Raw genomic sequence first — 27,863 nt, forward strand, 5'->3', positions numbered from 1 at the left:
TTTTGTTAATAAATTTGTTTTTTAATTTCCAGTCAAGTGACCAGTCAGAACAGTCTTATGCCAGCAGTTCAGAAGTTGCACTGATAAATTTGCAGGAAGGCATTTACAAAATGGACCTTCATAAAAATGGTAATGCTCTTGTGATCACCAACTCAATAAGTGCTTGCCTTCACAAAACGTCTTTGATAAATAGTATTTAACAGTTTTCAAAAAATATGAGAGACATTTTGACATTCCAAAACAATCCACTACAGAACATTAAAAACAATTATCCTTGGCCACAGAATGACCCACTGTCAAAATCATCGGCCCTAAAAAGAATTCTGGGTCCACATTTGATCACGAGAGACATCCAATCAGACTGCAGAGGCATCACAGTGTCATATTTTACAAGCCTATTAAGTCCTTTTTTCACTTAAATGGACTTTTAAGTAAACAGAAACATGCAAGCATTTAAATATTTTATCCGCAGATAGTTTAGAGGCATCATCTCTGGTGATACATTCAAATCACAAACCACATTTGATAGAAACAAGGTAAGGCAGGGTTCGGTTTCAACAGAATCCTAAAGAGAACCGCTTTCCTAGTTTTTGCACTGAACACTGACAGCTTCATGGATTCCCTTTAGAAGGCAGAAAAAACACTCAAGTTGAGACCTTTTTGCATGGTGTGTTACAGCTTGTCTGCTTAAAGAAGTGCACACCCCAAAACAGTCACATATTCCTGAAATAGAAAAGTGAAAAGAAAAAAAGGACACAGATTCACTGGAAATGCAGAAGCAGGCAGCAGAAATTCCCTCACGTTAAGCTTCCCCTTAGTATCTCCCCTTGTGCTGTTTCTGAAAATGAAAGGTCGCTGCACAAAACAGCAAAACGGTTAAAGCCAATCACCTAATTAACCGTTTCAGCAGCTGCCCTGGTCTGCAGCTCTGTTAGCAACAGAGATCAGAGGCTGCAAACGTTATTCCCAAACTCTTAGTAATGTGTCATTCTTCATGCGTTAATGCTCTGCTAATATGAAACGTAATAACCAGGCAGGAAGAGAGATCTCAGGTAATGATTCACTGCTTGTCCATACTGTTAATGCCTGATTGAGCTCTAGATGCTTGCTAGCTACACATCTATTAAGTCATTTATAACCCCCTTAACCCCTAGTATTGCAGTGATCAGAGGTTACAAAAACATAAATTGAATCATATTCAAAGGTGGATTGTAAACTTGAGGGTGTTTCCGAAACCTGCCCAAGAGATATCAGAAAACTCCAGCAGAAGACGAAAAAAAAGAGAAGACAGGAAACGCATTTCAAGTGATATCTTCACCATGGCAGCTCTTCAAGTCCCTTATGAATCGTCTCCGCTTCACCCATAACCAGTGCTAAAAGGAGCAATTAAACTTAATTTGCAAACATACAGAGAAACCTGAAATAATCCTCCCCTCTTTTGGAGAAGCAAAGTTAAAGGTTATTTATCTCAGAGCAAACTACAGACACAAGACTATGCCCACAACAGACACTTTCAAAAGCTTTCTTTTAGTTTGGTTCTTGTGCCAATGTATTCCACTCTTTTCCTTCTACAGATACACTGCAGCCAAATTTGCAAAGCGCATCTTTACTTGCAATGTTTGCTTCCCTTTCTTGAACCGAGATGTCTGCTGTTGCCTGTCAGAACGCACCCCTCTGTGCTTTTACAAGCACGGTGGCTGGGAGGTCGGTTTTGAAAGCGTCCCCGGCTAGCGAGCTGACTGTGACTTGGATGAGCGCTGTGCCACTTGTGAGAAAGGGTCGGGGGGATGGGGAGGAGGAGGGAGGGGGGCTGGAAAGGTCTCAGGATGTCTTAGAACCCCAGAGGGTGTGGGGAGACAGTGCCCCCGCTCTCCACCACCGCCGTGGAGATGGCGCGGAGGTTTTTGAAGATCTGCTTGGAGGAACTTGATCGCAGCACCTTGATGTCCTGCATGATCCTCTCATATGCCTGTAAAACAAATTGTTTTGCATCACCCGCCTAGTTAGAGTTAGTGGATCATCAATTGCTATAATATCGGTATTACGGATTTTTATCAAAATCACCACGAACCTTTATTTGATTGCCTTCGGGCAAGACTACTGTAAGATTTCACTTTGGCCGTATTTACTGCCCCACACATCACCTTGTCACACATTGCAGTGGTACCACTGCACCTAAACTAGGGATCTCCTAGATTTTCGAAAGCTCCACGATAAGCACAGAGGAGACACTACCTAGGCAAATAGCTGGTATGTCCTAATGTTCTGGGGCATTCTGGGAGAGCACACAAATACGTGTTCCAAGGAAGAACAGCTTCTATCAGCCTACAGCGCTCCCTCGTGCCATGCACAGAAAGAAGGGCAATGTGCCAGCATTCACTGCTGTGGTAAGGAGGTGAGCGAGAGAGCAGACTCTTCATCCTTTTCTGAAACAAAGACGAACATAGCATGTCATCGGCTTACTACTGTTTAACCTGTAGCCTTGCCACATCAGGGTTTGGACTGCCTCCATCATTTAAAACAGCGACAGCTGTAGCTGTGCTTCCTCAATGGACTAGCCTAGCGTGCAGAAGACGTGGCTGCAGGGGTCAGATGACCACCCCCGTTCACTCCAGTCTTACCTCGAAGCACCAGGTCTCACACAGCACCTTCTCATGCTGGGCCGAGGGGTGACCTTGAGTCAGAGAGCGGGATGCCCTGCAAGAAACGACCACACAGCCGAACACATTAGCAGTTGACCTAGCCATTACAGCCTGTCGACAGAGAACTAAAAACAACTGAAAGAAGGAGCACCCAACCCTCCAACAAGCAGAATTAACAGTGATAAAATCATCTTCGGAGTCCATCTTACGGCAAAACAGAACCGGGAAAACAGGAGGGGAAAAAACCCAACCTCAGCAGCTAGAAATGAGCAGAGGGAAACAAACTTGTTCCAAGAAGCGGCATGTGGGGCATGTGGGGCGGGGGTCCTTGGTGACCGTACCTGGATAGAACGACAACCATGGCATACAGGTCAATGGCACTGTCCGCCACTCTCTTCAGCACAAACTGCTCGTCTGAAAGACAGGGAACGTCAAGCGTCAGGGGAATGAGCACACAGGACACCTTGAGGCACGTGTGCAAGGTGAGTCTGCAAAAGGCGATAACAGCCCCCTCCCCCCAACAGCGTTCAAAACAAAGGTCAAGACTGGGGACCAGCCAAATAAGGAAAGACACCAGTCAAGAGAGCTGAGTTCTTCACTCCAGCTGGTTGGATCTTTATCAACATGCAAGGGCATCAGTTATGGATAAAATCAAGGCCAGATTACAGCCCACCTCATTAATCTGGTGTCTAGTAAACCACCTGCCAAAGCAGCTGACTGACTGAAAAAGTACATAATCTCCAAAGGCACTATTGGACACCTGTTGCAAAAGGTACAATAGGCAACCAAATCCAAAGAGTCCCTAGGCCCAAGCTACACGCCCATCTATTCACACAGATTCTGTCCCATCTTTAGTCAAAGTGCCGAGCTGCTGTCATCCGATTTAAGAAGACCCAAAAAAAGAAAGCTCAAGGTTATACAGGTGAAACTGCTGGGGAGTGCACAGGTGCAGATTGCAGTGTCATTGTACAATACTTGGGTAAACTGCCGTTTACGCATAGATTTATTATGCAAAAACTTTGTTCCGACTTGGCTCAGGCTGTCACAACTGTGTCTGGGATTTACCACAGCTCTACCACGATCTCGCCCCTTTCCCCACTCAAGGTTATTTTTCCACAGCAGAGCTTGGACTGACAGAAACGCAGTGGCTTACCCACGATCTTCTTGCCATGTTTCAGCAGCAGGTCCTCTATCGTGCCCCCGAACTGCTCGATGGCCTTAACCAGCTAGGGAAGTGAAAAACAGCACAGTATTGGAACGCAGGACGGGACACAAACCGAATGCCGCTAGCCGGCGGGTGCTGGCTGAATCGGGGAATGCTACAGTCTGTGTTGATGCCTAGAGGCACATAAGATCGGCTCATCCTGGGTTCTGTAGTGTTACGTGGAGAGAGAGCTGGATTGGAGGGCTCTGGTATGTCAGAGTTGTTTGACCCTCCCCACATCCAGGACACGTGAAGCTCTTGTTTGGAAATGCATTTCCCAGCTGTGGAACCTCTCACAGACAGGTGAATTCATTTTGCAATCAATTGAGAGACTAATTGTACACAGGTGGACTGCAATCAAATAATTATGTGATCTCTGAAGACAACTGATTGCAGCAGGGCTTATTCATTTGTATCTTAGCTAAAGGGGTGAATACTTCTTGAATCAACTATTGTATGTTATTTATTTATAATTATGAAAAAGTTTTAGTTTTTTTTATTTCACATTACAGACCAGTTTGTGGTAGGAATTCTTGAATACATCCATTTTGATTCCATGATGTAAGAAAACGGAACCTGAAAAATGCTGAAGGGGATAAAACCTTTTATAGCCACTGTAGCGTTGTGGTCTGGGGCTACCTTGTTCAAGGACACAACAGCAGAATCCGCAGCCGGGGCTCGAACACAACCATCTGGTTAGGAGCTTAGACCCCCAACTACAGCTTGTGCCCAATGAACAAAGACAAATCTTTCCACAACCAAGCAATGGACAGATCCTGTGGAAGTCCTGCATTTCTATGGTAATGGTAGAATGCAGGGAATGTACTGTATAAGACCAAGTCACTTTCGTATTGCTGACGGGCCGGCATATGACTTAACCACCGCTTATGAGTCAAGATATTGAAAATATTACAACAGGAAGCACGCAAATAATGCCAATCAGATATTTTTGACTAATTTCACGCTGCTTTTCTTCTGTAAAGGACAGCTAGTGACGAGGTTTTCTGTGCCCCACTTAAATAAAGGCATTAAAAACTATAAGATTAATGTTTATATTTGAGTTCTCTGACACAAGTGCCCATGGCTTGCAAAGTGACTAAAAAAAATTATTAAAAAGAAAAATATTTCAACTTTACTTACACCTACCAATAGCCCAAATTCTTTTACCCCCTCTCAACTGGTTTGTAAAAATGGGAAAAGTCACAGAAAGTCATTAACTGTCTAGTTTCGCCTTATTTCCTCTTTTCTGCCACTTGTTCTCGGCAACACATGCCTGCGTGCTGTCGAAGCATCTTAGAGATGGGACTAGCGGTTTCCTAGGTTGCCAGGGTCCTCCAGAGTCCAAGCACAGCCTTGCCTGTGTTTAACTGCCCACAACGAGCAGCTGCTGCCAACGGTTCCCTGCAGTCCTTTTTCATTTTCTGTCCAGGTATTAGGACTAGTAATTAGTACAATAATTTGTTTCAAGGTACAGGAGTAATAAACCGTCCCTTCAGGAACTTTGCCCTTTGCTGACAGACTCTTAAAGAGGCAGAAACAGGTTTCGATAAGTAACAGGAGCTACAGGGGTAACAGGAGGAACTGGACTGGCAGAAAACTGGGACTTACCAGATCGCCGCTCTGGGAAAGCTCTGGATGAACCACTCCCTGCAGAGACAGCCCAGTGCCCAGGCCGGCTTTCCTACAAGCAGATGGGGAGAACAAATAAATGTGACAGGTGTATGGAAGAGAAAGCAAGGGAAGGAGAGGGTGCACAGACACTGGACCACCAGACAGTGGGGGGGAAGAGGAAGTTACTGACCATGACAATCATGAAGACCACTTCATATAGTGTCTCCTAAAGCAGTACAGCCCAGAGCAGAGACTATGTCAAGAACACTTTCAAGACATGTAGCTCTGTATCTTAAACTACCGTGGACAAGAGGATCCGATTAGGAAATAAGTAATAGCAATTTTTTTGTCTTGAAGTTGCAGCAGTGAGGCATATTAATACACTGGAAAAGGAAGAACTGAGAAGGAGTTTTAGAAAGGCTTCTCTGTTGACTTGACTACAGAGTATCCCTGTGCAAGTACTTTTCTAAAAAGGACGTACACTCCAAAATAGAATAAGCGGACGTCTTGCTAAAACAAAATTCCTACAGCTTCCATTGTGGCCTTGAATGTGAACTCCCTCAGAGGACAATGATTTTCCACGAATCCAGTGTGGAAACTGGGACTCTCCAGCCCGATCAACAGCACACGCAACTGATGCGCCAAATCCTGCGAGACACTCTTCCTCCCTGCCTCATCCTTCACAAGCATCAGTATTGATGTCCAATTGTTTTGCGATTGGTTAGGAAAGGAGCTGGAAAGTTATACGTCCCGGAGTGAGACTGTGGAAGCACTAAAAAGCTTGCGGGCTGCATCCTGCAGAAGTGAATAAGATTGAAACTTCTTTTCTTGGGCAATCAGGAGTCAGGTGAAAACACGATTACAATCAGAGCACCAGAGAACCTTCGACAAGCAGATGGCAAGTTCGATAGAGAGGGAGGGGTGCGTCTTCAAAAATAAAGAGCACCGCACCCAGCAGAAATGTTTGCCAGTCTGGCTTCTTTCCTGCTTGATGTGGCTAGGCTCCGTCAAAGCTCAAATGCAAAGAGACAACCAATTCTGACAGCACACACCAGCCGAGAACCTTAAATGATTGAATCATGACTCACAGCGGCTCCCCTAACCAAAAAGACAATAACGAGCTAGCAGTTTAGCACTGATAACTCCCATTAATCACAGCTTACACTCGCGCAGGAATGCGACATGAAACACACCACACTGTGCTTACTTCCCCTCTCATGGCTGGGGATCTTCCTTGATTGTCATCGGTAAACGGAGAGGATTTAAAAAGAATCCAATGCAGCCTGATGCTGCTCCCCCTCGCCACCTAGCTTTATTTCCCAGCAAATACATGGCTCTGCTTGGACAGCATGTGGACTGAGCAATGGCACAGGAAAGGAACCATGCAGGTGTATAGTTTGGTAGGGTCTTCAAATTCACAGGATGCCCGTTGCCCAGCTCAGAGGAGGCATGGGGTAAGTGTGTACGGTTTATGCCCACCTCTTGGCACGCTTGGTTATCTCTCCTGCCAGGAAGCTGGCATTCCCAAGGGGATTCTTCAGAGCCCGCTGGAGCCCCTTCAGCTGGTTTCCCGCGTTCTGTGGTGGAGGGTGGAGAAGAGAAAACATTTTGCACATCAAAAAAATGAACCATGCTCCCTGGAAATTCAGGTAAACATAAAACACCTTCACAAAATCTGGTGCAGTAAGAGATTCTCAGTGCACCGAGAAAACATTTAAACAACTAATGGGTTAGGATATGTGTGGACTTGCAAAACGAAACCTGCCTCAAACAGCAGCATTTAGTCTCAGGGGAAGCCAGACTTATGATGGAATGCTCTAATTATCGAGTACACGGAAAAATCATTTTGTGGTTGCTTTCGCTCACTCTCCCCCGGTCAGTCACACGTGCTCCACACCTGAAAGCCGTTGAGCGCCACGAAGAGCCGCAGGATGTCGTTGGTCCCCTCGAAGATGCGGAAGATGCGCAGGTCCCTCATCACCCTCTCCACCCCGGCGTCCTGCAGGAAACAACACAAGGGGTGGGGGGTGGCATGGCCCCCTGTCAGCCTCAGGCACCAAGCACATCTAACAAAAAACAAGCTGCGCGTCTCGGGACCCTGGCGTCTCCTTCTAACCCCCTCTCCCCCCCCCCCAAAAGAGGAACGAAATCCATAAATAACCGCCAAGCACCAGGGTCTCCATCTGGGAGCTTGGGCTGCTGAGCCCATCCATTGGATCTAGAACTAAAGATGCGCAGCCCCAGTCAAAGAGCCCTCTGAGGCTCCTCATGAAGGTGCTTATGTTTTCACACAATGTGTAAGTAATCACAATGTTCAAGGCTACCATTTTAACCAACTGTCTCAATGGACTCCTTTTTAGAAAGAAGTCACAACGTTTCGGCCATGGAGCCTTCTTCAGGTGTGAGGTGAGGCACGTTGTGCTTTCTTTCTTCTCTTCTCAGTATGGAATAAACCTATTACTTGTTCCTTTGCAGCCTATGCATGCTGACGCAGCTACCCACCTGAACTTCTAGATTTTGTTAATCATTGCTTAAACAGATATCAGGCACTCTCAGTTCTGGTCAGGCTGCCCGAGGCTGGCTCTGCCTTCACGTTCCGGGCAACCAGCTCACACTTAAGTTGCAGTTAGAAATTTTCCATTATTCTATCTGGATAGTTAGTAAATTGTTAGTAAATTATTTACACAGTAAAAGCAAACTAGTGTAATAAGGGAAATAAATGTCTGAGCCCTCAGCCCCCCCTTAGAACACACTGACACATGTTCCAATCATGTTCTATACAAACAAATGTAACAAGCCTTCTGATGGCTTTCTGTCTTCAGAATGGACTATCATCATAGATGTGGTAACCTTGGTGCATTAAGTTTTAATACATGATATGACTAAGACATATAACAAATATTACCAATTCCACCAATAAATATTGAGCCAGGGTACCACCCCATCAGCCGAACACTGACTTTAACTATGAGCTGATGCCCCAGTCATCACAATTATAATTGTGGTACTTCTGTGCTTCACCACAGGTGTGCTGTGCTAAATCAGTGATGTGTTCCAAATTGTCAGGAATGTAAATACAACACTAAACTCCAATTACTGCGTATGTCCTCGAGACTAAGACTTCTTCAGAAATTCAGCTTGCATTACTTCCCACACAGGCACACCCTAAGCCCTGCACTGTGTTATCCGTAGGTATCTTAGCTTTTGTGCCATTAGAAAGACCGATGAGTTCACATGAAGTTTTGAATTCTATACGACATAGACTACCAAAGCAGATCAAATATGGATTATAATATAATCTCACATATATACAATTTACACATGCGTGCACCCAACCCACACACATCCTGCTGCATTTACTATTGCCTATGCACATTTCCTTCGAATCGGAGCCCTTCCACAGATGCTGGCCAATCAGAGCCAATTGTCAGGCTGATAGATGGGAGATCTAAAAAGGACACACCTTCCTCTCGGAGGTATTTTTAGCTTTGCAGAAAGATAAGCCAGCCCTGTGCCCTATTATATAGCAGCACCCCGCCCCCACAGAGGCCATTTCCATCGCCCCCGCTGCGAGTCGGAGAGAGAGAGACCGGCTCTCGAGATGACTGGGCTCCCTCCTCTTTCCACAGCGTGCCCCGCAGTTTCAGCTGGCCGCCTGCGGAGCCCGCTGGCATTAAGAGGGGGGAAGTACGCTGGACCCCCGAGAGCTGAGCAGCAGAGGGCACAGGTTGAGCCCAGAAGACATCCGGTTCCATTAGCTCGTGTAGTGACATACAGTTATGATGTTGCTATTTAATAAACTGCACTTTCTCAAATTCTATTAGTCACAAGGCCTTTTTCCTTTAACATGGCCCCTCCAGCTACTAATGAGACTACTTCTCCTTTAATGTGGCTCCCCCAGGACCCAATGAGACGACTTCTTGTTCAACATGGCTCCTCCATTCCCTAATGAGGCCTTCTGCACCTTTAACATGGACTCCCTCGAACCAGACGCCCCCACTCCCAGGCCCCAGCCCTCTTACCTTCATGAACCCCATGCCACCCATGACCTGAATGCACTCGTCAGTCACGGTCCAGGCTGCTTCCTGTCAACACAGAAGCAAAGAACAAGAGGCCTGTAGCTTTCATGTACAGCAGGGCTTTGGAGACAAAAACGACGACAAAAAGTCGCAGGATTAAATCAAACCACCGGGATGAAGCCCGGAGTTGGATTAGGGTTGAACAAATAGCTGAGGTCCTCATAAAACTCTCCATTTTGTACCTGATTGAAGTCTTACTTTGCTACCATGTTGGTTGCTTTAATAATCACGCTCTACCATTCGCTCTCGATCTGTCCTCCTGAAACCCACGTTTCTGACATGATGTACAATCATCCCACAAGCTTCCGGTCATTTTTCAAAAACTGCAGAGATGCGAACGATGCAGGACGTCTTACATCTGACACATGGATTTCACAAAGGCAGCACCCCTGTTCCCTTTTCATATTCCCTGTTTTCTAGCTGCGGGATTAAATGAATGGATATGTTGCTGTTGCCATATCACTTTAGCTCCTGTTAGTCAAATTCTACACTTTCACGTTCAGAACAAACCAAGAGTACTCTTTCACAACGCAGAACCATGAATAAATGTTAAAAAAAACTGTATAAGGATGACGGGTGTTTAAAGAAAAAACAAAATGGCAGGAAAATCGATGAGGAAAATAAGAATACAGACAGGAACAAAGCCTTTCCCTAACTGCAGTATTACAGCAGCTATCGATGATTGCAATATGACTCAGTCCTGGAATTCAGACTAATACGCATTTAATAACACCACATCAGAAACAGCCAGTGCACCGCCCAATTACAACTACCGACTGAATCTGTATTATTTACGGGAAATATCAACCACAGGTTAATTTAAGATGCGGCACGAGAACGAACAAGCTCTTCTTGCCAGGCAGAGACCGCAAACCTCTGTCAATCTCCGGCGCCTGCTACTGTCACCCAAGTGTTTCGGCGTCGCCTAAGCCGAGCACCGGCCCAAGCACAGGATGCGGTGCCTTCCTAGCTCACGGCACTTCCGGGCCATCAGAGCACGGTTAGTTCAGCAAGCGATTCCCGAGCTTAGCCGCAAAGACCCAACCATTTACCAGAAACAGCCAGGCTTCACTTCCGTGAGCTGATGCTAAAGGGACTGATGTTTTATGGCTGACAAGAGAGTCTAATACACCCAATATTACAAACACAAACATAAGTACAAATGAATCCCTTGAATGTCAAGGAGAAGTCTTTGGATGAAAGAGGACTTGGGCTAGTCTTCCCCCATCTTAAATAGGTCATATCTGCAAAAGATCAGATATAGAACGTGGGAGAAGAACTCTTTAAACATTTTTCTAAATCCGTCACCACGCTCACATGAAAGCAGTCTTGAAGAGCTTGATTAACGTTTCAACACCTATTATATTCAAAGTGTTTTTGAAACAGCTCAGCCCGCCCGTACGGCAGGAGGACGAACCTACGCAGTGCTCACTGCGCCGCAGCCCTGTCGAAATCTCTCTTGCACTCTTACATAGGGATCGAGAGAGCAGCCTGCCCACAGACAATGATGGCTCTGACCACCCATCACCCAAGTCCTACACCCAGGTCCTAGTGCAGCCCTTGTGCCTCCTGGGTTGTTACAGATCATTTTTAAATGAGCAAAAACCCGTCATCGAACCAGTGGCACAATTTGAATTTGAATGAATCAAGGACAGAAAGAGGCATGAGTGAGATGAATAAATGTCACTGGTTCAATTCCATGTCTTCACTTAATACGGTTTTTGACTTATGTAAAGCTTGTTTATGCAGCATGGCCTATTCTGTCCTTCTCAGAAAATAAGAAAGGTTAGAAACAAGAGCAAAGGTCCAGGAGCTTATCCAGCAGTTTCTTGAAATGCCATGACTGGACAGCTTATTCCATACTCATGTCATGATTTGCTCTATGCATGTTTTAGCTCAAGAACACTTTGTCATAATGACTAAAAACTACTCCTAAATTAAACAGTTTGCAGAAATAAAACTAAACATTTATAGATTAAATAGCAGAAGTTATTTGAGGATGCAGCTCCCAACTGCACCCACTTTCACACTTGTATCTGTCATTTCAATACTGAATTCTTAGCTTACAGTTAGTTTGTAATAAACTTGAATTTGTTCAAGGTTTATCTAGCCTGGAGTGTGTCTGTAATCCTAAACAAGGGACCTGATATCCAGCATCCATCACTTAACTTCATGTTGATTCATAACCCCCCCATCTACTGATTAAAATCTTAAACTATTAAGAAAAACAACTCAGCTGCAAACTCATTAAGAGAAGGACAGAAGGAACAAAAACCAAAACATTCAGGATTACCCAAGGACCAGGACTGGGAAAGGCACCACTAAATGAAAATAGCGCCCTCCACTAATGTGTATTGTAACTGTCTATGGGAAAGCATTCCTCAAGAAGTGCCTAACTTAAATATTACTGAGAACACTTATAAACCTGAAGCCATTTATAGTAACAGCCTCAATGACAGCAAATTGGAGGAAAACTCAGCCTTCCTGGACCAATGCAAGTCTCTTTGGTACCTAGAAATATCCGTGATCTCCAGGTTTTTCCAGTGCTCCAGGCTAGACTGGTTTGCTGCAGAGCCCGTGACCCATACTTACGGAAGCAAAGATCTTGCTGATGGCTGCTTCAATCTGGAAGTCGGACGCCCCCATGTCCATGTTCGCGCTGATCATGTACGCCATGGACTAGAGAGAGGGGGAAGAGGATAAGAAAGGGAGTGAATACTTCATTACACCGCTGTCTGGGGTTTAAGTAGCGCCAGTCATATAGTGTGGCCCCACAGTGCCTTAGCACAGAGAGTGCCAAGTGTGAACCACGCACAGGGGGCAGCAGGGAAGCCAGCCCAGAACTGTGCTCCAAGCTGTGGCTGGTTTGATTCCCAAATTCCTTGCCTCTGCCCTAACTACTGTCCTGAGTGCCTACAGATCAGGCTGGCACCAAGTACAATAGGCATGTGCAGGTCCACAGACAGGACATTCTGGTGTTTTTATACACACTTCCACCTGGCCCAGGAAGTGCAAAGCCCATTTTTGGGGTCTCCCTACCTCACTGACATACTGCAGCATGGCCATACGCGCCACTTTCTCCTGGATGGCTCCGAAGTTGTGGATCTTGTTTCCAAACTGAGTCCTGTTGGCTGCATGGTCCACCTGAAACGCACACACCACGGTACATCAGTGACTGACACTGTTGCCCATCAACCATGGCAGTAAACTGTAAACCAGCTAATAGACATAATCCATAATATTCTGATTGTATTGGGGGGGGGTCGGGGAGGTTGCAAGGTTGCAGAGATAGACTGAGAACAGGAAACACATCTCTGGACAAAGAGTGGTGGGTGTGTTGTCTACCCACCTAGTTGAAGCGAATACTTTGAGATCCTTTAAGAAACAGGTAAGTAAAATCTAGTTCAGGTGGGAAGCTGCGTCAGCATGTGTAGGCTGCAGTGGAACAAGTAATACAGTAGGTTTATTCCATGCTGAAAAGAGAAGAAGGGAAACAACGTTTCGGCTGTGGAGTCTTCTTCTTCTCTTTTCAGCATGGAATAAACCTACTGTATTACTTGTTCCTAAGTAAAACTGATGCAATTTAAATAACTCAATTTAAGGTAAACGTCTAGCACCCAAAGCAGAACTGGACCATTTTCTTGTGTTTATTTCTACAGATATCTAAACCGTCTCCATCACGTGAGTGTAGCAGGAAGACAGAACTGCTATGAGCTGAAATATTTTTACATACCGTTTCCCACCGCCCCCCCAATCACATAACACTGGCCACAGGGGTGCTGTTGGAGCCCCCCTTTGTCTGTGTGCATGCTATTTTGGTCACAGACAAAGCAAACAGTAAGACTCTCGCCCACGCAGGAAGTATACATGTATGACCCCCTTTCGAATCTTGTTTTGAAAACACAAACGCTCCCAGCAGCAGCAGCAGCAGCGCCCGCCGCTGTGAGACGAGGTGTCACAGGATATAAAAAGCCGCCTCTCGTGCTGATCAAGTGACAGGAAAGCCATGGCAGTTTGCTCCGTCTCTGATGAGGCGGGCGAGACAGAGCCCGCCCCAGCCAGGCCCCCCGCCCCTTCGAGCGGGCTCCGGCCGTACCAGAAGGGCTCAGGCGGCTGTCTCTTTACCTGCTGTCCCGTTAAAAAAAAACATGGGCCCATGCCTTTATTTCCTCAAAACACAGACACTTTCAGAAGGTTTACACAAATGACAGTGTGGAATATTATAACAGGCAATGAAACGGCACAAAATCAACCATTGAAATCATTAGTAAACAAAATGAGTCAGCATGGTGTTCCATCAATTGTTTTGTGGCGATACTTGTTGCCTATTGTTCACTCAATTTATTCTTATTTATGCCATTAAAGAACTAAATCCAACATGTAACAGATTAACACTTGCATTTGAGCAGAAATGTGTAAATGTTCCCCCCCCAAATATCAGCCTTATTATTTGCAAGGACATGACAGGAGGGCAAACACCAACATGACACACACCTACACACCCAGGGAGCAGCTGATAAGAAAGACAAAATGAGAACTGGGACAGGAGGAGCTGTACAGCGCTAGGTAGGAGATGGGATGCAGTGTGTATGTCCAGGCATAAAAGAGCCCAAAAACACACAGGCAAGTACAGACACACAAGGTCTAACTAAGCCACACAAACACAGGCAGGTTCAGTCACACAAGGTCTAACGTAGCCAGACAAATACAAGTACAAGTCGCATAAGGTAAAACAGAGACACAAAGACAAGTATAGATACAAACACAGCTAAGTACAGATACACAAGGTCAAACTCAGCCACACACAAGTGTTACAGTGGAAAAAGACACAGTGTGCACTACGTGCTGCCTGCAGACATTTCACCTCACAAGAAAGGGAGAGTGCGGCACAGCTATTTCTGGGAAATTCCCCCCCGCCCCCAACCAGAAGGCAAGCGGCCTGCGGTGCGATCTCAGCGTTGCACCCACTCTACCAGGAAACAAAGAGCCAACTAGCTGCAAGAGTGTCAGAAAAAAAAAAAATCCCACAACAATTCAAAAACGACTCAGTTGGCTTTCGTTTCTGATGTCTTTCTTTGTTCCGATGCTGAACTTTGACCTTTAAGCAGTGTGGTCTTAAAACAATCGGCAATTTCTCATTTGGATGGGCAATACGATAAAAACAAATGTTGGTAAGTGGTGCTACACGTATGGACAACTCCTTGCATACAGTTTTGCACAGACTTACTGTGGTTAGAATGAGCAATTTTCTACTGGGTAGAGAAGACACAAGCATCCCATAGGGAGGTCAAATGTCATAGGAGTCCACGTCAGTTCAGATCAGCTTTGGCAACCCTGAGTCTCCAGACATTGTGCTCACCTGCTTTCCCGAGGGAAATAAGAGCCACCTGCACAAAAGAAGGCGGGAAGCAGGGAAATCGCAGAAGACAAGGAGTTCGAGAAACCTTACCGCCTTGGCAATGACGCCCTTCATGGTGCCGGAGAGCACAGCCGCCATGCCGAACCGGCCGTTGTTCAGGATGTTCATGGCCACCTTGAAGCCGCCGCCCACCTCGCCCAGCACGTTCTCCACCGGCACCCGCACCGCGTCGAAGTGGACCTCCGCTGTGTTGGACGCCTTGATGCCCATCTTCTTCTCCGGCGGGCCGCTGGGGGCAGGGAGAGGGAGAGAGAGAGGGACAGAAGCCAGGCTCAGCGGTGCTTTGCTCCAGCAGGTCCTCCATTTAAGTTTTACAGACTGCCAGCAGGCTTTCCAGCTTGCACTGGAATCATCACTAAAATAATTGGGAAAAAAACCCTAAAACATCCAAAGGTCAGAGAATTAGTTTAATTCTGCTCTGACATCAATGGCATTTAATCTTGTATAAGAAGGAACTGTTTTCAAACCACAGGATTGTTTTTTTGTTGAGAACGTGAGTTTTGTCACAGGGCTCCTAAAGTCCCATAACACCTTCCTGGAACATGAGTGACTGTTCACAATATACATTTCCTACGGCTAGTGGACCTACCGTCACTGCTTTGAGAAAGCTTCATCTCCCCTCTACCTGGGGTTTTTCCAATTCTGATCCTGGAGATCCATGTTGTGTGCAAGTCTGCGGTTTTCAAGGGTCACTTTAAAGCCGCAGCACCTTTAAGCATTGGAATCAGTCCAATTGAAGCAATAACTAGCCGATTTAGCTCATTAAGAACTCAAAAACCTCCGGACAGACTGGCCATCCAAGACTAGAACTGGACACCCCTGCCTCAACTGGTCGACTGATGGAAGGAAAGACAGAAATTACTCAGCACTCCAGTTTTTTCTTTGCAGCTCACACCTTTTAAGATTAGCCACTCTTGTAAGTTACTGATCAATTAAGAAATGAACTTATTCAGTTAAAGGAATTGTAGGATAAGATCACTTTTATTGGCCATGTACAATTTTCTTGTATTAGGAATTTGTCTTTCCGCATACCCAACTTGCTGTCCATGAGTCTTCACACACTCTCACTTAATCTTTACACACTCAATCACTTAAATCACTGAAAAAAAATCAGCTATTAAACTGACTGCAGTTAAGCTATCCTCAGTCTTTAGAAATCAATGATTTAACAGCGGGCTGTAACTCTGGCTGCACAGGGGCTCTCTGGAAAACAGTGGGACCTCTGATCTACACACTCACCGTGCTGCTTGTAGCATGCAAGTAAAAAAAAAAACATATTGTGTGTGCTAAACCAAGGAGCCAAGGTGCAAGAGGGAAGAGTTATTGGGGAAAAAATAAAAATCCCGCCTCCTCACAGCCGTCTCCCTCCTGACTGGGTGTCACCACAGGAAGGAGAAGGCTGACAGTCACACTCCCGACCCACTCGTGACAAAAAAAGCCAACTTGAACCCTCCAAGCACTGACAAAGCAAGCAGAGGGACCTGCAACTAACAAGACATCTGCACCCTATTACTGGAACTTGGAGGGGGGGGTTGTGAAAGAGAGAGTGAAGCTGTATTCAAATGTGCTGAAAGGGGAGACAGAACGTGATTCTGGAAACTTAAAACGAGAGAAGTTAGGCCAGCTCTGAGCAATCTGTTTGTTGCAAGGGAGAAGGGTACGAAATGTCATCCCTGTGGCCGGTGGTGAAGTCGGCTCCTTTCACCTCTGGGACAGCGCAGCAGAAGGGCTGTTTGCAGAGTCATTTCTTGGGCATGTGACCGTTTAAAAAGGTGTAAGAAGAATAACAAACGAAAGAGAAAACGATGTTGCAGAACAACAAACACCAAAACAAAACAAAAACACTGCTTGAATGATGGAGCAACTCACCCAGGGTCCCCTACGCCCTGCAACACAAAAAGGGGCCCCCACATAACGACACATGCGCCCCACCCCCACCCCCACGGGGTCGACACTCACCGGGTCACACCGCCGAAAGCCCTCTCCACGATGAAGGCCGTGATCTTGTCCTTCGTCTCGCCTGTGCTCTCGTCCTTGACCGGGGTCTTGGCGAACACGGTGAAGATCTCCGCCAGTCCGCCATTACTGAGAGAGGAGGGAGAGTAAAGAGAAAAGAAGAAAGGAGGAGGGTGGGAGAGGGGAGGGGTGAAGGGCAGAAGGAGAGAAAGAGCACGAGAAGAAGAGAAGGGGGCAGAAGAACAGATTGAGAGAAGGAGGCAGAGGAGAGAGACAAAGCCAGGAGGAATAATCGACGGGGGGAAAGGGGTGAGAGAGTGCACCAGAGCTCTGCTCAAGTCTTTATCACTTTAAATCGTCATGGGTCTTTCAATATTTCTGCCAGAGTTTAACCACAATTGTCTGCCTTCTGTGTCATTTATTCATCTTTGGGGATTGTCTAGATACGTTTTTTTTTATTAAGGACAAAACAACTTCCCCCGCATGATCAAAACATGATGCTATAACTGACACAGCACAATGTGCAGAGATCAAGAACAAGACAAAATGTTTCAAAATATGTCCAGTACCCTTTGAAAACTGCACCACCTATCGGCCAGAAGACGAACTCCAACACTCAAGTATCAACCACAAATAAGGTTCCACATCGCCCATATTTTTCCAAAACAGTGGGGAAAATACATTCCATCACCTTTTAGAAATCCCCAAAGTGTGTAAGCATTTCTGGGTAGCCAAAATGCTACAGTGCCTTGCGAAAGTATTCGGCCCCCTTGAACTTTTCAACCTTTTGCCACATTTCAGGCTTCAAACATAAAGATATAAATTTTTTATTTTATGTGAAGAATCACCAACAAGTGGGACACAATTGTGAAGTGGAACGAAATCTATTGGATTTTTGAAACTTTTTTAACTAATAAAAAAATGAAAAGTGGGGCGTGCAAAATTATTCGGCCCCCTTGCGTTAATACTTTGTAGAGCCACCTTTTGCTGCGATTACAGCTGCAAGTCGCTTGGGGTATGTCTCTATCAGTTTTGCACATCGAGAGACTGAAATTCTTGCCCATTCTTCCTTGCAAAACAGCTCGAGCTCAGTGAGGTTGGATGGAGAGCGTTTGTGAACAGCAGTTTTCAGCTCTTTCCACAGATTCTCGATTGGATTCAGGTCTGGACTTTGACTTGGCCATTCAAACACCTGGATACGTTTATTTGTGAATCATTCCTTTGTAGATTTTGCTGTATGTTTGGGATCATTGTCTTGTTGGAAGATAAATCTCCGTCCCAGTTTCAGGTCTTTTGCAGACTCCAACAGGTTTTCATCCAGAATGGTCCTGTATTTGGCTGCATCCATCTTCCCCTCAATTTTAACCATCTTCCCTGTCCCTGCTGAAGAAAAGCAGGCCCAAACCATGATGCTGCCACCACCATGTTTGACAGTGGGGATGGTGTGTTGAGGGTGATGAGCTGTGTTGCTTTTACGCCAAACATATCGTTTTGCATTGTGGGCAAAAAGTTCGATTTTGGTTTCATCTGACCAGAGCACCTTCTTCCACATGTTTGGGGTGTCTCCCAGGTGGCTTGTGGCAAACTTTAGACGAGACTTTTTATGGATATCTTTGAGAAATGGCTTTCTTCTTGCCACTCTTCCATAAAGGCCAGATTTGTGCAGTGTAAGACTGATTGTTGTCCTATGGACAGACTCTCCCACCTCAGCTGTAGTTCTCTGCAGTTCATCCAGAGTGATCATGGGCCTCTTGGCTGCATCTCTGATCAGTCTTCTCCTTGTCTGAGCTGAAAGTTTAGAGGGACGGCCAGGTCTTGGTAGATTTGCAGTGGTCTGATACTCCTTCCATTTCAAGATGATCGCTTGCACAGTGCTCCTTGGGATGTTTGAAGCTTGGGAAATCTTTTTGTATCCAAATCCGGCTTTAAACTTCTCCACAACAGTATTACGGACCTGCCTGGTGTGTTCCTTGGTCTTCATGATGCTCTCTGCGCTTTCAACAGAACCTTGAGACTATCACAGAGCAGGTGCATTTATACAGAGACTTGATTACACACAGGTGGATTCTATTTATCACCATCAGTCATTTAGGACAACATTGGATCATTCAGAGATCCTCGCTGAACTTCTGGAGTGAGTTTGCTGCACTGAAAGTAAAGGGGCCGAATAATTTTGCACGCCCCACTTTTCATTTTTTTATTAGTTAAAAAAGTTTCAAAAATCCAATAGATTTCGTTCCACTTCACAATTGTGTCCCACTTGTTGGTGATTCTTCACATAAAATAAAAAATTTATATCTTTATGTTTGAAGCCTGAAATGTGGCAAAAGGTTGAAAAGTTCAAGGGGGCCGAATACTTTCGCAAGGCACTGTAAATCCAAGCCTCTTGGTACAGTACATGTCTGCAGACAGCGGCACCCCATGCCCACATACCTGATCCAGATCTTCCCTCCAGTCAGAGTGTAGTATTTCCCACAGGCGCTGCGCACGGCGGTGCTCTTGATGGACGCCGCGTCGGAGCCGCTGGCCGGCTCGGTCAGGCAGAAGGCCGCGATGGTCTCCCCTGCGGAGCCGGGAGCAGGAAGGGGGCAGATCCAGAGTTACGAGCCAAACCACGAATTCACACCTCGCATTTTTCCTGGACAAAGCCCCGCTGTGCCACAGCGGGTAAGGGTGTTCCTTTCATTCCCTTACCATTCCAAAAGCTTTCACGGAGATCCTTTTAATACCTTAGTTTTCAAAAATAAATTTATAAAAAATATGCCAAGCTCCCCTTCGAAAACCATTGTTACATTATCTAAATTTTTAAATCCTGATACCACTATGATCATTACCACTGTTTATGTTCTCCTGCTCTTGTGCAAAATGGCTTAGATTATGCCAAAACATCTGGCAATAGTGCGACATTTATAGCATAATTAAGTTTATTAATCATGTATGACCTCAATATTTTTTTTTTGCGAACTACTGTTGACATCTGGCTCTCAGGGAGACAACCTTTCCACCTTGACTCTGCAGTCTAATGTCATCGCTCACTGAAAATCTTCCCCCTCCTCCATTTTAAAGGCCAGGTACAAGCCTTTTCTACTGGTGGCATTTTAAAGTTCTGACTGGAAATAAAGGTTTAAAAGCAAAACTGTGCCTACTGCACTACAGCAACTTCAAACTAAAAGAGAGTCCACTGATTCAGGTACAAGTCTTGTTACAAGGGGGTTCCCAGTTCAACCCTCCCAGCTGTGCCACGAACTCAGTGTCCACCCCCCATGACCGAGATACTGAACCCACGAGCTGCATCTCTTTAGATGAGATGTGAAAATGGAGGAGAAATCCAAAATCAGCAAATCAGGCAAAAATCTGATGGGCAAATTCAGTGTGAATAGCAACTGCATTTTCACGGAGTGTACATTCAACCTTAAATACAGGCTGTGAGCTCGGCAGAACCCATAGCTCAGTGCTGCCCACCTGTGGCAAGCTTGGGGAGGTACTTCTCCTTCTGCTCCTTGGTGCCGAACAGCAGGATGCCCTTGAAGCCGATGGACTGGTGAGCGCCCAGAGTGATGCCCACGCCCAGGTCATGCATGCCCACAATCTCCACCAGCCGGGCATACTGTGTCAAAGAGAAAGACGGGGGGAGAAAGGGTTATATTTTCGTTGTGGCGAACCTTACGCAACACTTCACAGTTAAAAGGATCATTCTTAATTAGACATCAACATTCATGCTGTACAGTCCATCACAAGGAAAGCACTGCAGAAATGTCCACTCCTCCTGGCCAGACACAAACACACTGCCAAGAGCAAAATTGCTCTCAGCACACGTGCACTTGGTTAAGACTGAAACAGCTCATCCACTAGAAAGGAAGGGCAAGGCCAGGAAGTCTCATCCTTGCACTTGAAGGCTGAAGCCACAGGACGGTCGGACTGAGAGAAATATGTAGATGGGGCCCATCATAAGAAAAAGGCAACAAACGAGGGGGCCACTCAGCCCGTTTTGCCCGTTGTGAAGTAGCTCAATGATCCAAGGATCTCTTCCAGCCATTTTTTTAAAGAAACCTTGATGTCTGCTTCAATAACAGAGTTAGGCAGCTTGTTCCAGACTCCTGCAACTCTTTGAGTAAAGCCGTTTCTTGAATTAAGTCAGGGTGTCTGCTTCAACATCATTGCTGGATAACTCGTTCCCCAGTGATAGAGATGGAAGTCTTCCATTTCTACTCTTCAAGCACAACCACTCATCACCTGTCACAAGAGTCTACAGATTTGACCACGGAGTCCCTAATACACTGACCAGAAAGCATACCTCTTTACCAAGGCTCTCAATGTGAAAATGATCTGGCACCTCCTCCTGTTCCAACATACAGCCATCCTGATGCTATAACTCTGAAATCATTCCACAGTTCTCAACCTCCTACTTCCTCTTTCACTGCTGCTGTACCAGGAAGAGCACCCTATTCCTCCTCTCACTACCGTAGTGCCTCAGTGGCACGGACAGTGCCCTTCCATTCTCACTACTGTACAGCGGCAGGGACACTGCCCTTCCATTCTCACTACTGTACAGCGGCAGGGACAGTGCCCTTCCATTCTCACTACTGTACAGCGGCAGGGACAGTGCCCTTCCATTCTCACTACCGTAGTGCCTCAGTGGCGGAGACAGTGCCCTTCCATTCTCACTACTGTACAGCGGCAGGGACAGTGCCCTTCCATTCTTACTACCGTAGTGCCTCAGCGGCACGGACACTGCCCTTCCATTCTCACTACTGTACAGCGGCAGGGACAGTGCCCTTCCATTCTTACTACCGTAGTGCCTCAGTGGCGGAGACAGTGCCCTTCCATTCTCACTACTGTACAGTGGCAGGGACAGTGCCCTTCCATTCTCACTACTGTACAGTGGCAGGGACAGTGCCCTTCCATTCTCACTACCGTAGTGCCTAAGCGGCAGGGACAGCGCCCTTCCATTCTCACTACCGTAGTGCCTAAGCACAGTGCCCTTCCATTCTCACTAATGTAGTGCCTCAGCGGCAGGGACAGCGCCTGTCCCCTTGCTGTCACTGCAGCTGTTCCACAGCACTAGCTAGGAAACTGAGCCCTTGTCTAAGCCATCTGGCACTGTGGCACAAGGGACTGGGTGTCGTGTCTACTTCACCTGTGTGTTGGTGAGGCCCATACCACCCAAGTCAGTGGGCACTTGCAGGCCAAAGGCCCCCAGCTCCTTCAGGCCTTCCATGGTGCTGTCCTCAATTTCCTCCAGCATGTCGTTTTTCACAGGGTTGTTCACCTCCTGAACAAGAGAAAGAGAGCGAGCCTGTAGCTGAGGGAACAAGCGAACATGCGGCAGGGACTTTGACTGGCGCTAACCAAACAAACTTTCAAATGAAAACAGAATCCGACATTCAACACACAAAAGTGTGAAATACCACCCCTCACCATTCACTTATTTATGACCCTTTTCAGTAATCCCGCATCTCTCACAGTCAGAACAAGACTAATGTTCCCTGAGGTAGAACTGTTCATCTCCCAGCTGGAGAAAATCTGGGAAAAGCCCAGATTTCATTTCACAGGCAAGAAATGCGAGACATGACAGCCAAACGTGAGCTTAATGATACATGAGACAGGCCACATGTCAAAAGATAAAACCTTATTGTCTGATATAGCCTCCTGTTGCATCCACATGGGACAAGCACGGGCACGGAGCATCAGATCCTATTGCACAGTCCTGGAGCACTCACCTCAAAGAATTTGGTCACGGGTCCCACCAGCTCCCGGAGAAACTGTGTCTGCTCCTCGTTCATCACTGGAACACAAGAGACTGTCAGTCAGCCAGGCTCAGCGGGACGCGCCAGCGATTGGCATCTGTCCCCTGACGAGGAGGAAAGCACCACAGACAGATCCCTTGACTCACCCCGGCACACAGCTGCCTTGTACTAAAAGGCACCGACCGAATGGCATGGATTCAGTCCCTGGTGCTGCTGGGCATGCTTCCAATTGCCTCAAGCCACCCAAAACAATGCAGAACTACTATGGCAAAAACATATCCCTTTGCTCTGGCACTGGAAGGTTAGACATTAAGTGAGGCTGGGAAATCTGTGAACCATGCCTCTGGTTCCATAAGTGAAGGGGGTCCGAGGCACCCTTGATGTTGGCATCAACGCAGATGGCTGAGGTAGCACCTGCAGTCTCCAGAAACCCCTGAACAGAGGGTGGTGCGTCACCAGTGGCATTGCTCCAGCAGTGGCCCCTGGGACACATCCCGCGCCGAACCTCAGGCGAGCCTCAAAGTGACCACCCCTCAAACGTGTCAGAATGTGAACCACACTGCTGATCTATGCCCTGATGGTTTACCACCTTATAAGAAGCCCAATGTACATGTAACCATGAAAAAAATAAAGTTCTCTCTCTCTACTCTTAAAATCTTTTAATAAAAAAAAAAACTTCCCCACAGTCTCTACAGCAGGGCCACTCCCTCCCAGCTCAGGCCAGGCCAGAGATGCTCACCAGATGGAAAGGGAAACACCTGAGCAGTGTTGATCTGTCCTTGAAACATGTTCACGGCAAACGACTTGGACTCCTGCGGGCAGAAAGGAGAAAGAGTCAGAGCCGCCGTCTCCAGAAGCATCAGAGGCACCTTCCTCTCTGCCGCAAGGAGTGCGGGAACTTCTCTTAACACCTCACTGGACTGACTGGCACCCCATTTATTCCACTGGATTTCCTCCGGGCTCCCACCCTGCCCATGCTTTGTGTAGAATGCTACTACACAATTAACTATTTAGGCATAATGCTGCAGAAGCAGAGAGCACTGCAAGCTTGTGTACCTTTTTTTTTTAACATAAAATCAATCTTCGCAGTTATTTTATTCTAATACGCGTAAGCCTGCACTTCAACATAAAAGGCCCTAGGAACCAGGGTCATTCCAGCTTCCTGGTGAGTTAGCAGATGTTGATTAGGTGTGAGGGGACTGAGAATACGAGGCACTGACTCTTAAAGCAATGCCAGGACCCATCAGACAGCTGGGTGAACTTGATAGTTCCAGCCAAGGTAAGGTACCAAACTTGAACCCTCAGATTACCAGTTGGGAACCCAGAATTCTACCCCTCTGCACTGAACTTGTGAACCCACATGCCTGCTGGTTTTTATTCTAGCTCAAGTTGAACAAAGTGGCAATATTACAAAAGCATCCTTGGACTCAATAACATGTCTAACGCAGCAACATATTATTCATCTTGCACAGATGACCCATCTAATCCACTCTTTTAACAATTTACTCTCTTATTCTCTAGGAGGAGGTAGCAAATGCCCTGTATAAAGACTAAGCAAGCATTTACTTCATTTATACCTAAAAGCCTTCAATTGTTAAATAAGGAAGATTGTTTACAGGTAGGGATCTTACTTTTTATTGTGATTAAGACACCATATGAGGTGATTGTCTGTTTTTAATCTTAAAGCACAGGATTGAGTTCTGATTGAACAACATTGTTTAATGTTGTTTTGCATTATGGTATTGGTATGTTACTGGAACAACAATCAGGAAGTGTGTAGGCTTCCAGGATCAGCATAGGAACCCTATCCTAACAGACTCCCAGTAAAATCATTTTCATCAACTGCTCCAATGTCTCTAATAAATGCTCGCTTTCCTCCCCAAAAAGCAGAGGTGCCTGCTTGCCAAGAGGAGGCTTTAAATTACTGTTTTATTGCAAACATAGAATTGCTGTGTACAGCAGGGAGTCTGACAGCAGAAGCACAGCAAGTCAATTGAACATCAAGGGACAGAAGCAGGAAGCAGGCCACATTCCCGTTTCGGATCCGGCACCACAGAGCATCTCACCGAGGAGACAGCTGCCTTCTCCACCTTAGTTCTGGTGGCGCTGTCAGTACTGGCAGCCGGCTTCTCCAACACAGCCTGAAGAAGACAACAGAGAAGAGCTGGGATGTGGAGAGAGTTTGGGAATGGGGGGGGGGGGGGTTGTCTGTCCCCCCCAGATTGGAGGACTCTGCAGCATCCATTTACATCACATAGTGTGGGGAAGCAGCAAAAAAAAAGCAAAGGAGGTGTTAGGATTTGTAGGTAAAAATGAAGTTCAAGTTTGAGAACTTGCTTGGATGGGTTAAACATAAATGTATCAGATATAAATGGGATGTGCCTTGACACCTTCGCAGACTGAGGGAGCTGAACTTCGTTAGTCATGAACAGAAAACATTTACGACTGTTCACCTGATCCAGGGATTCAAATTCCTCAAACTTCACTGACAAAGTCAAACCAGCAGGTTTCCTCAGCCTGAACAGTGAAACACAGGCCAGAAGACACAAGTGGAAAGTAAGGAGAAGTGCATTTACAACCGAGGACAGGAGGCAGAAGTTTGGGCACCCCTGGCCAAATTCCGTTTTGTTGATTTTCTAAGTGAAAAGAAGTTAACACAACCTCTGCAGTGGAAAAAAACCTATATTTTCACATATTTCTGCAAATTTGAATGCACAATTACTATTTATGTGTTGAAGTTAACAGATTGAAAAAAAATAAAACAGTAAATGTGCCATGCGCAAAAGTGTGGGCACCCTTTCAGTCAGTACTTAGTAACACCCCCTTTGGCAGAAATCACAGCCTCCAAATGTTTCTTGTATGCCAGCTAGCAGTCTTTCTATTCTTGCTTTAGGAATTTGTTCCTCACCCAAAAGTTTGGCGCGCACAACTCTAAACTCACCTCTAAAGGTACCCTTCCTGTGTGCTGAGCCTCAACACAGGTGCCCCAGTCACACTTATTCTGAACATGATGCATTCAGTGATTATTCTAAGCTGCAACCTTTAGCCTAGTTTCCAGGTTGGAGCACGTGACACTACCATGAACTTTCCCCTAGATAGCACTGTAGGAGGCCAGACAGCATAGTTTCAATCCTCGGCCCTTCACAATACTTAGACCTCAGCCTCGGGCCTCAACAGAGCAGGGCTATTACATACCAGCATGAAGATCTTCTCAGCTTGGAACTGATAACTGATAACCAATAAGCTATTCTAGCAGACTTAAGAAAGTGAGATATGAAAAACAAGAAGAGGCAGTTTTGGCCCATCTAGATCGTATGGTTATTACGATCTAGACTAACGTGGCTAACCACGCTGAGAATTCAATTCTTTGAGAATCACAAGGAATTGGCTTTATCCACACAGCCAGGTAGCCTGCTCCAGACTCCCACCACACTTTGTATAAAGACACTCTATGCCTATGCCACTCTAAAGTGTTGGTTTATGCTTTAGACAGAATGGCATGCAGGTGCTCAGACAGGAATCCGATATCAATACCACACAGGCACCACTGTAAACTACAGGGCCATCATGCAGAGCACCTGAAGTCTTACACCAACAGCAAGACTTGGACTTATCTGAAGCAAACCGAACGAAGGAAGGGAATCTGGTCACTGCTGGAGCGAAGAGCAAAGAGACCCGTAGGAGGACTGAGGTCAGTCTTTACCTCTGCAGACTGGCTAGCATAGAGGCGGCCATGCTGGACCAGGCAGGACAGAAAGGGGCGCTGAAAGCTGTGGAGAGGAAAATAACAGATGTCAGACTCGACAGCCATACTGGTGCTGCTGGGAGAGAGACAGAAAGAGCCCCCAGCACTGCGGAGTGACAGACAGGCAGGCATACTGGCGTTGTCCAGCGAGACGAGAGGAAAAAAAAGTCAATTTCCTCTGTTTTAACCTCTGCTTAAGGACACCAGTCAGACTTACTGGACGGAAGGTACGTCAGACACGACTTTCGCGCAGTGTTTGCTACCACATTTATCACCCTGACAGTCCCTGCTTGCGGCAAGAGAGATGAAGTCTCCCTTTAAAATAACCTTCGTTACTAAATTTAATTTGTTAAATATCCTAAACATTCCTACAAGGAAATCTCAAGCAAAGTAACATTCACAGACGAATGAGAAAGCACATGCATCACAACAATGGGTTTTAATAAGGATGGGATCAGCGCGGGAAGAACTGTCCCCAGAGAAAGTAGAGGAAAAGCAGAAACCGTCGCCGGACGAACTGAAACGTGACTTGTTGCCAGAATTGGGCCTGTGCGCTCACCCGGTACTCGCCGAGCCCCGGAGCAGGACTGTGCTGCACAGAGCCGGGGTCAGTGTGACTTTCCGAAGCAGCATGTCTGAATGGATCCGGTGAAAACGTCCGGCCTCGGGGAAACGGTTAGCAAACTTCTCTTAAAAGCAAACAAAAGGGAGGTTTGTCGCAAACTGTTGAAATCTTGTTCTTCAGCTGAAAGGTCTTCAACAGCGCGACGAAGGTAACTCTCCCCTGTGCCAGGACACGTAGCCGCCTTTTATCTTGTCAGCCCGGCGATTGTGTAACGTATTTATTTTTCTTTCCTGGACGGACCTTCCTTCTAGACAGTCTATACTCCAAGGCACCGCCCATTACCCCCCATCCAGAGGGCAACCGGTTATGACGCAATTACTTACGCCTCATGGGAGCTGTAGTGTTTTTTCTTGGTACGAAACGTTTGTCGAAAAAGTCACTACCCTGCTCCATTATTTTGTTGACGCCGAAGCTGGACAAAACGGTTCACGAACAATAACACTTATCAGCCAGAAAGACGTCTCATTTATACTGCCAAAATTTTTTCGTTTGACTTCACTAGCCTGCCTGCTTTAAATGTCAACAGTTTTCACAAACCCCCCACATGCTGAACGTTACTACTACTAATGAATAGGTAATTAACAGCAAAACCTCTTCCCCTAGTGAAATACTGGGCTAATGGGGTAAGGTTACAAAATTAAAACTACATTGAACACTCGGAATAAACGCTTGTTATTTGAAATCCCGAGTTATTCATGCGTGAAAAAGAAGGGTCTTTAAGTTTAATGGCACCGAAGCACTTCAAATAACGGTTTTCTCACCATCGGCCTTAACCGTCAGTTTCTAAATTTTCGATCACAGAGAAAATAAATGTTAAAAAAAACTAGCAAACGCG

General features: G+C 46.1%; 1 protein-coding gene across 1 annotated transcript; it reads right to left on the bottom strand.

Moving 5' to 3' along the window:
* acadvl (acyl-CoA dehydrogenase very long chain) lies at positions 1 to 27,324 on the bottom strand. The gene is made up of 20 exons (XM_088628183.1): positions 26,963 to 27,324; positions 26,362 to 26,428; positions 24,725 to 24,799; positions 23,398 to 23,470; positions 22,632 to 22,696; positions 22,049 to 22,183; positions 20,374 to 20,518; positions 19,345 to 19,474; positions 16,915 to 17,040; positions 14,986 to 15,184; positions 12,576 to 12,680; positions 12,129 to 12,215; positions 9,480 to 9,542; positions 7,355 to 7,456; positions 6,937 to 7,034; positions 5,455 to 5,527; positions 3,796 to 3,868; positions 2,984 to 3,056; positions 2,622 to 2,697; positions 1 to 1,969 (listed from the first exon to the last, which is right to left on the bottom strand). Exons 1-20 carry the CDS (start codon positions 27,034 to 27,036, stop codon positions 1,832 to 1,834), a joined length of 1,977 nt encoding a protein of 658 aa, XP_088484309.1. The 5' UTR covers positions 27,037 to 27,324; the 3' UTR covers positions 1 to 1,831.
* Positions 27,325 to 27,863: the final 539 nt, after the last annotated feature.

The sequence above is a fragment of the Lepisosteus platostomus genome, chromosome 4 (assembly GCF_059453375.1).
Source record: "Lepisosteus platostomus isolate fLepPlt1 chromosome 4, fLepPlt1.hap1, whole genome shotgun sequence".
Taxonomy (NCBI): Eukaryota; Metazoa; Chordata; class Actinopteri; order Semionotiformes; family Lepisosteidae; genus Lepisosteus; species Lepisosteus platostomus.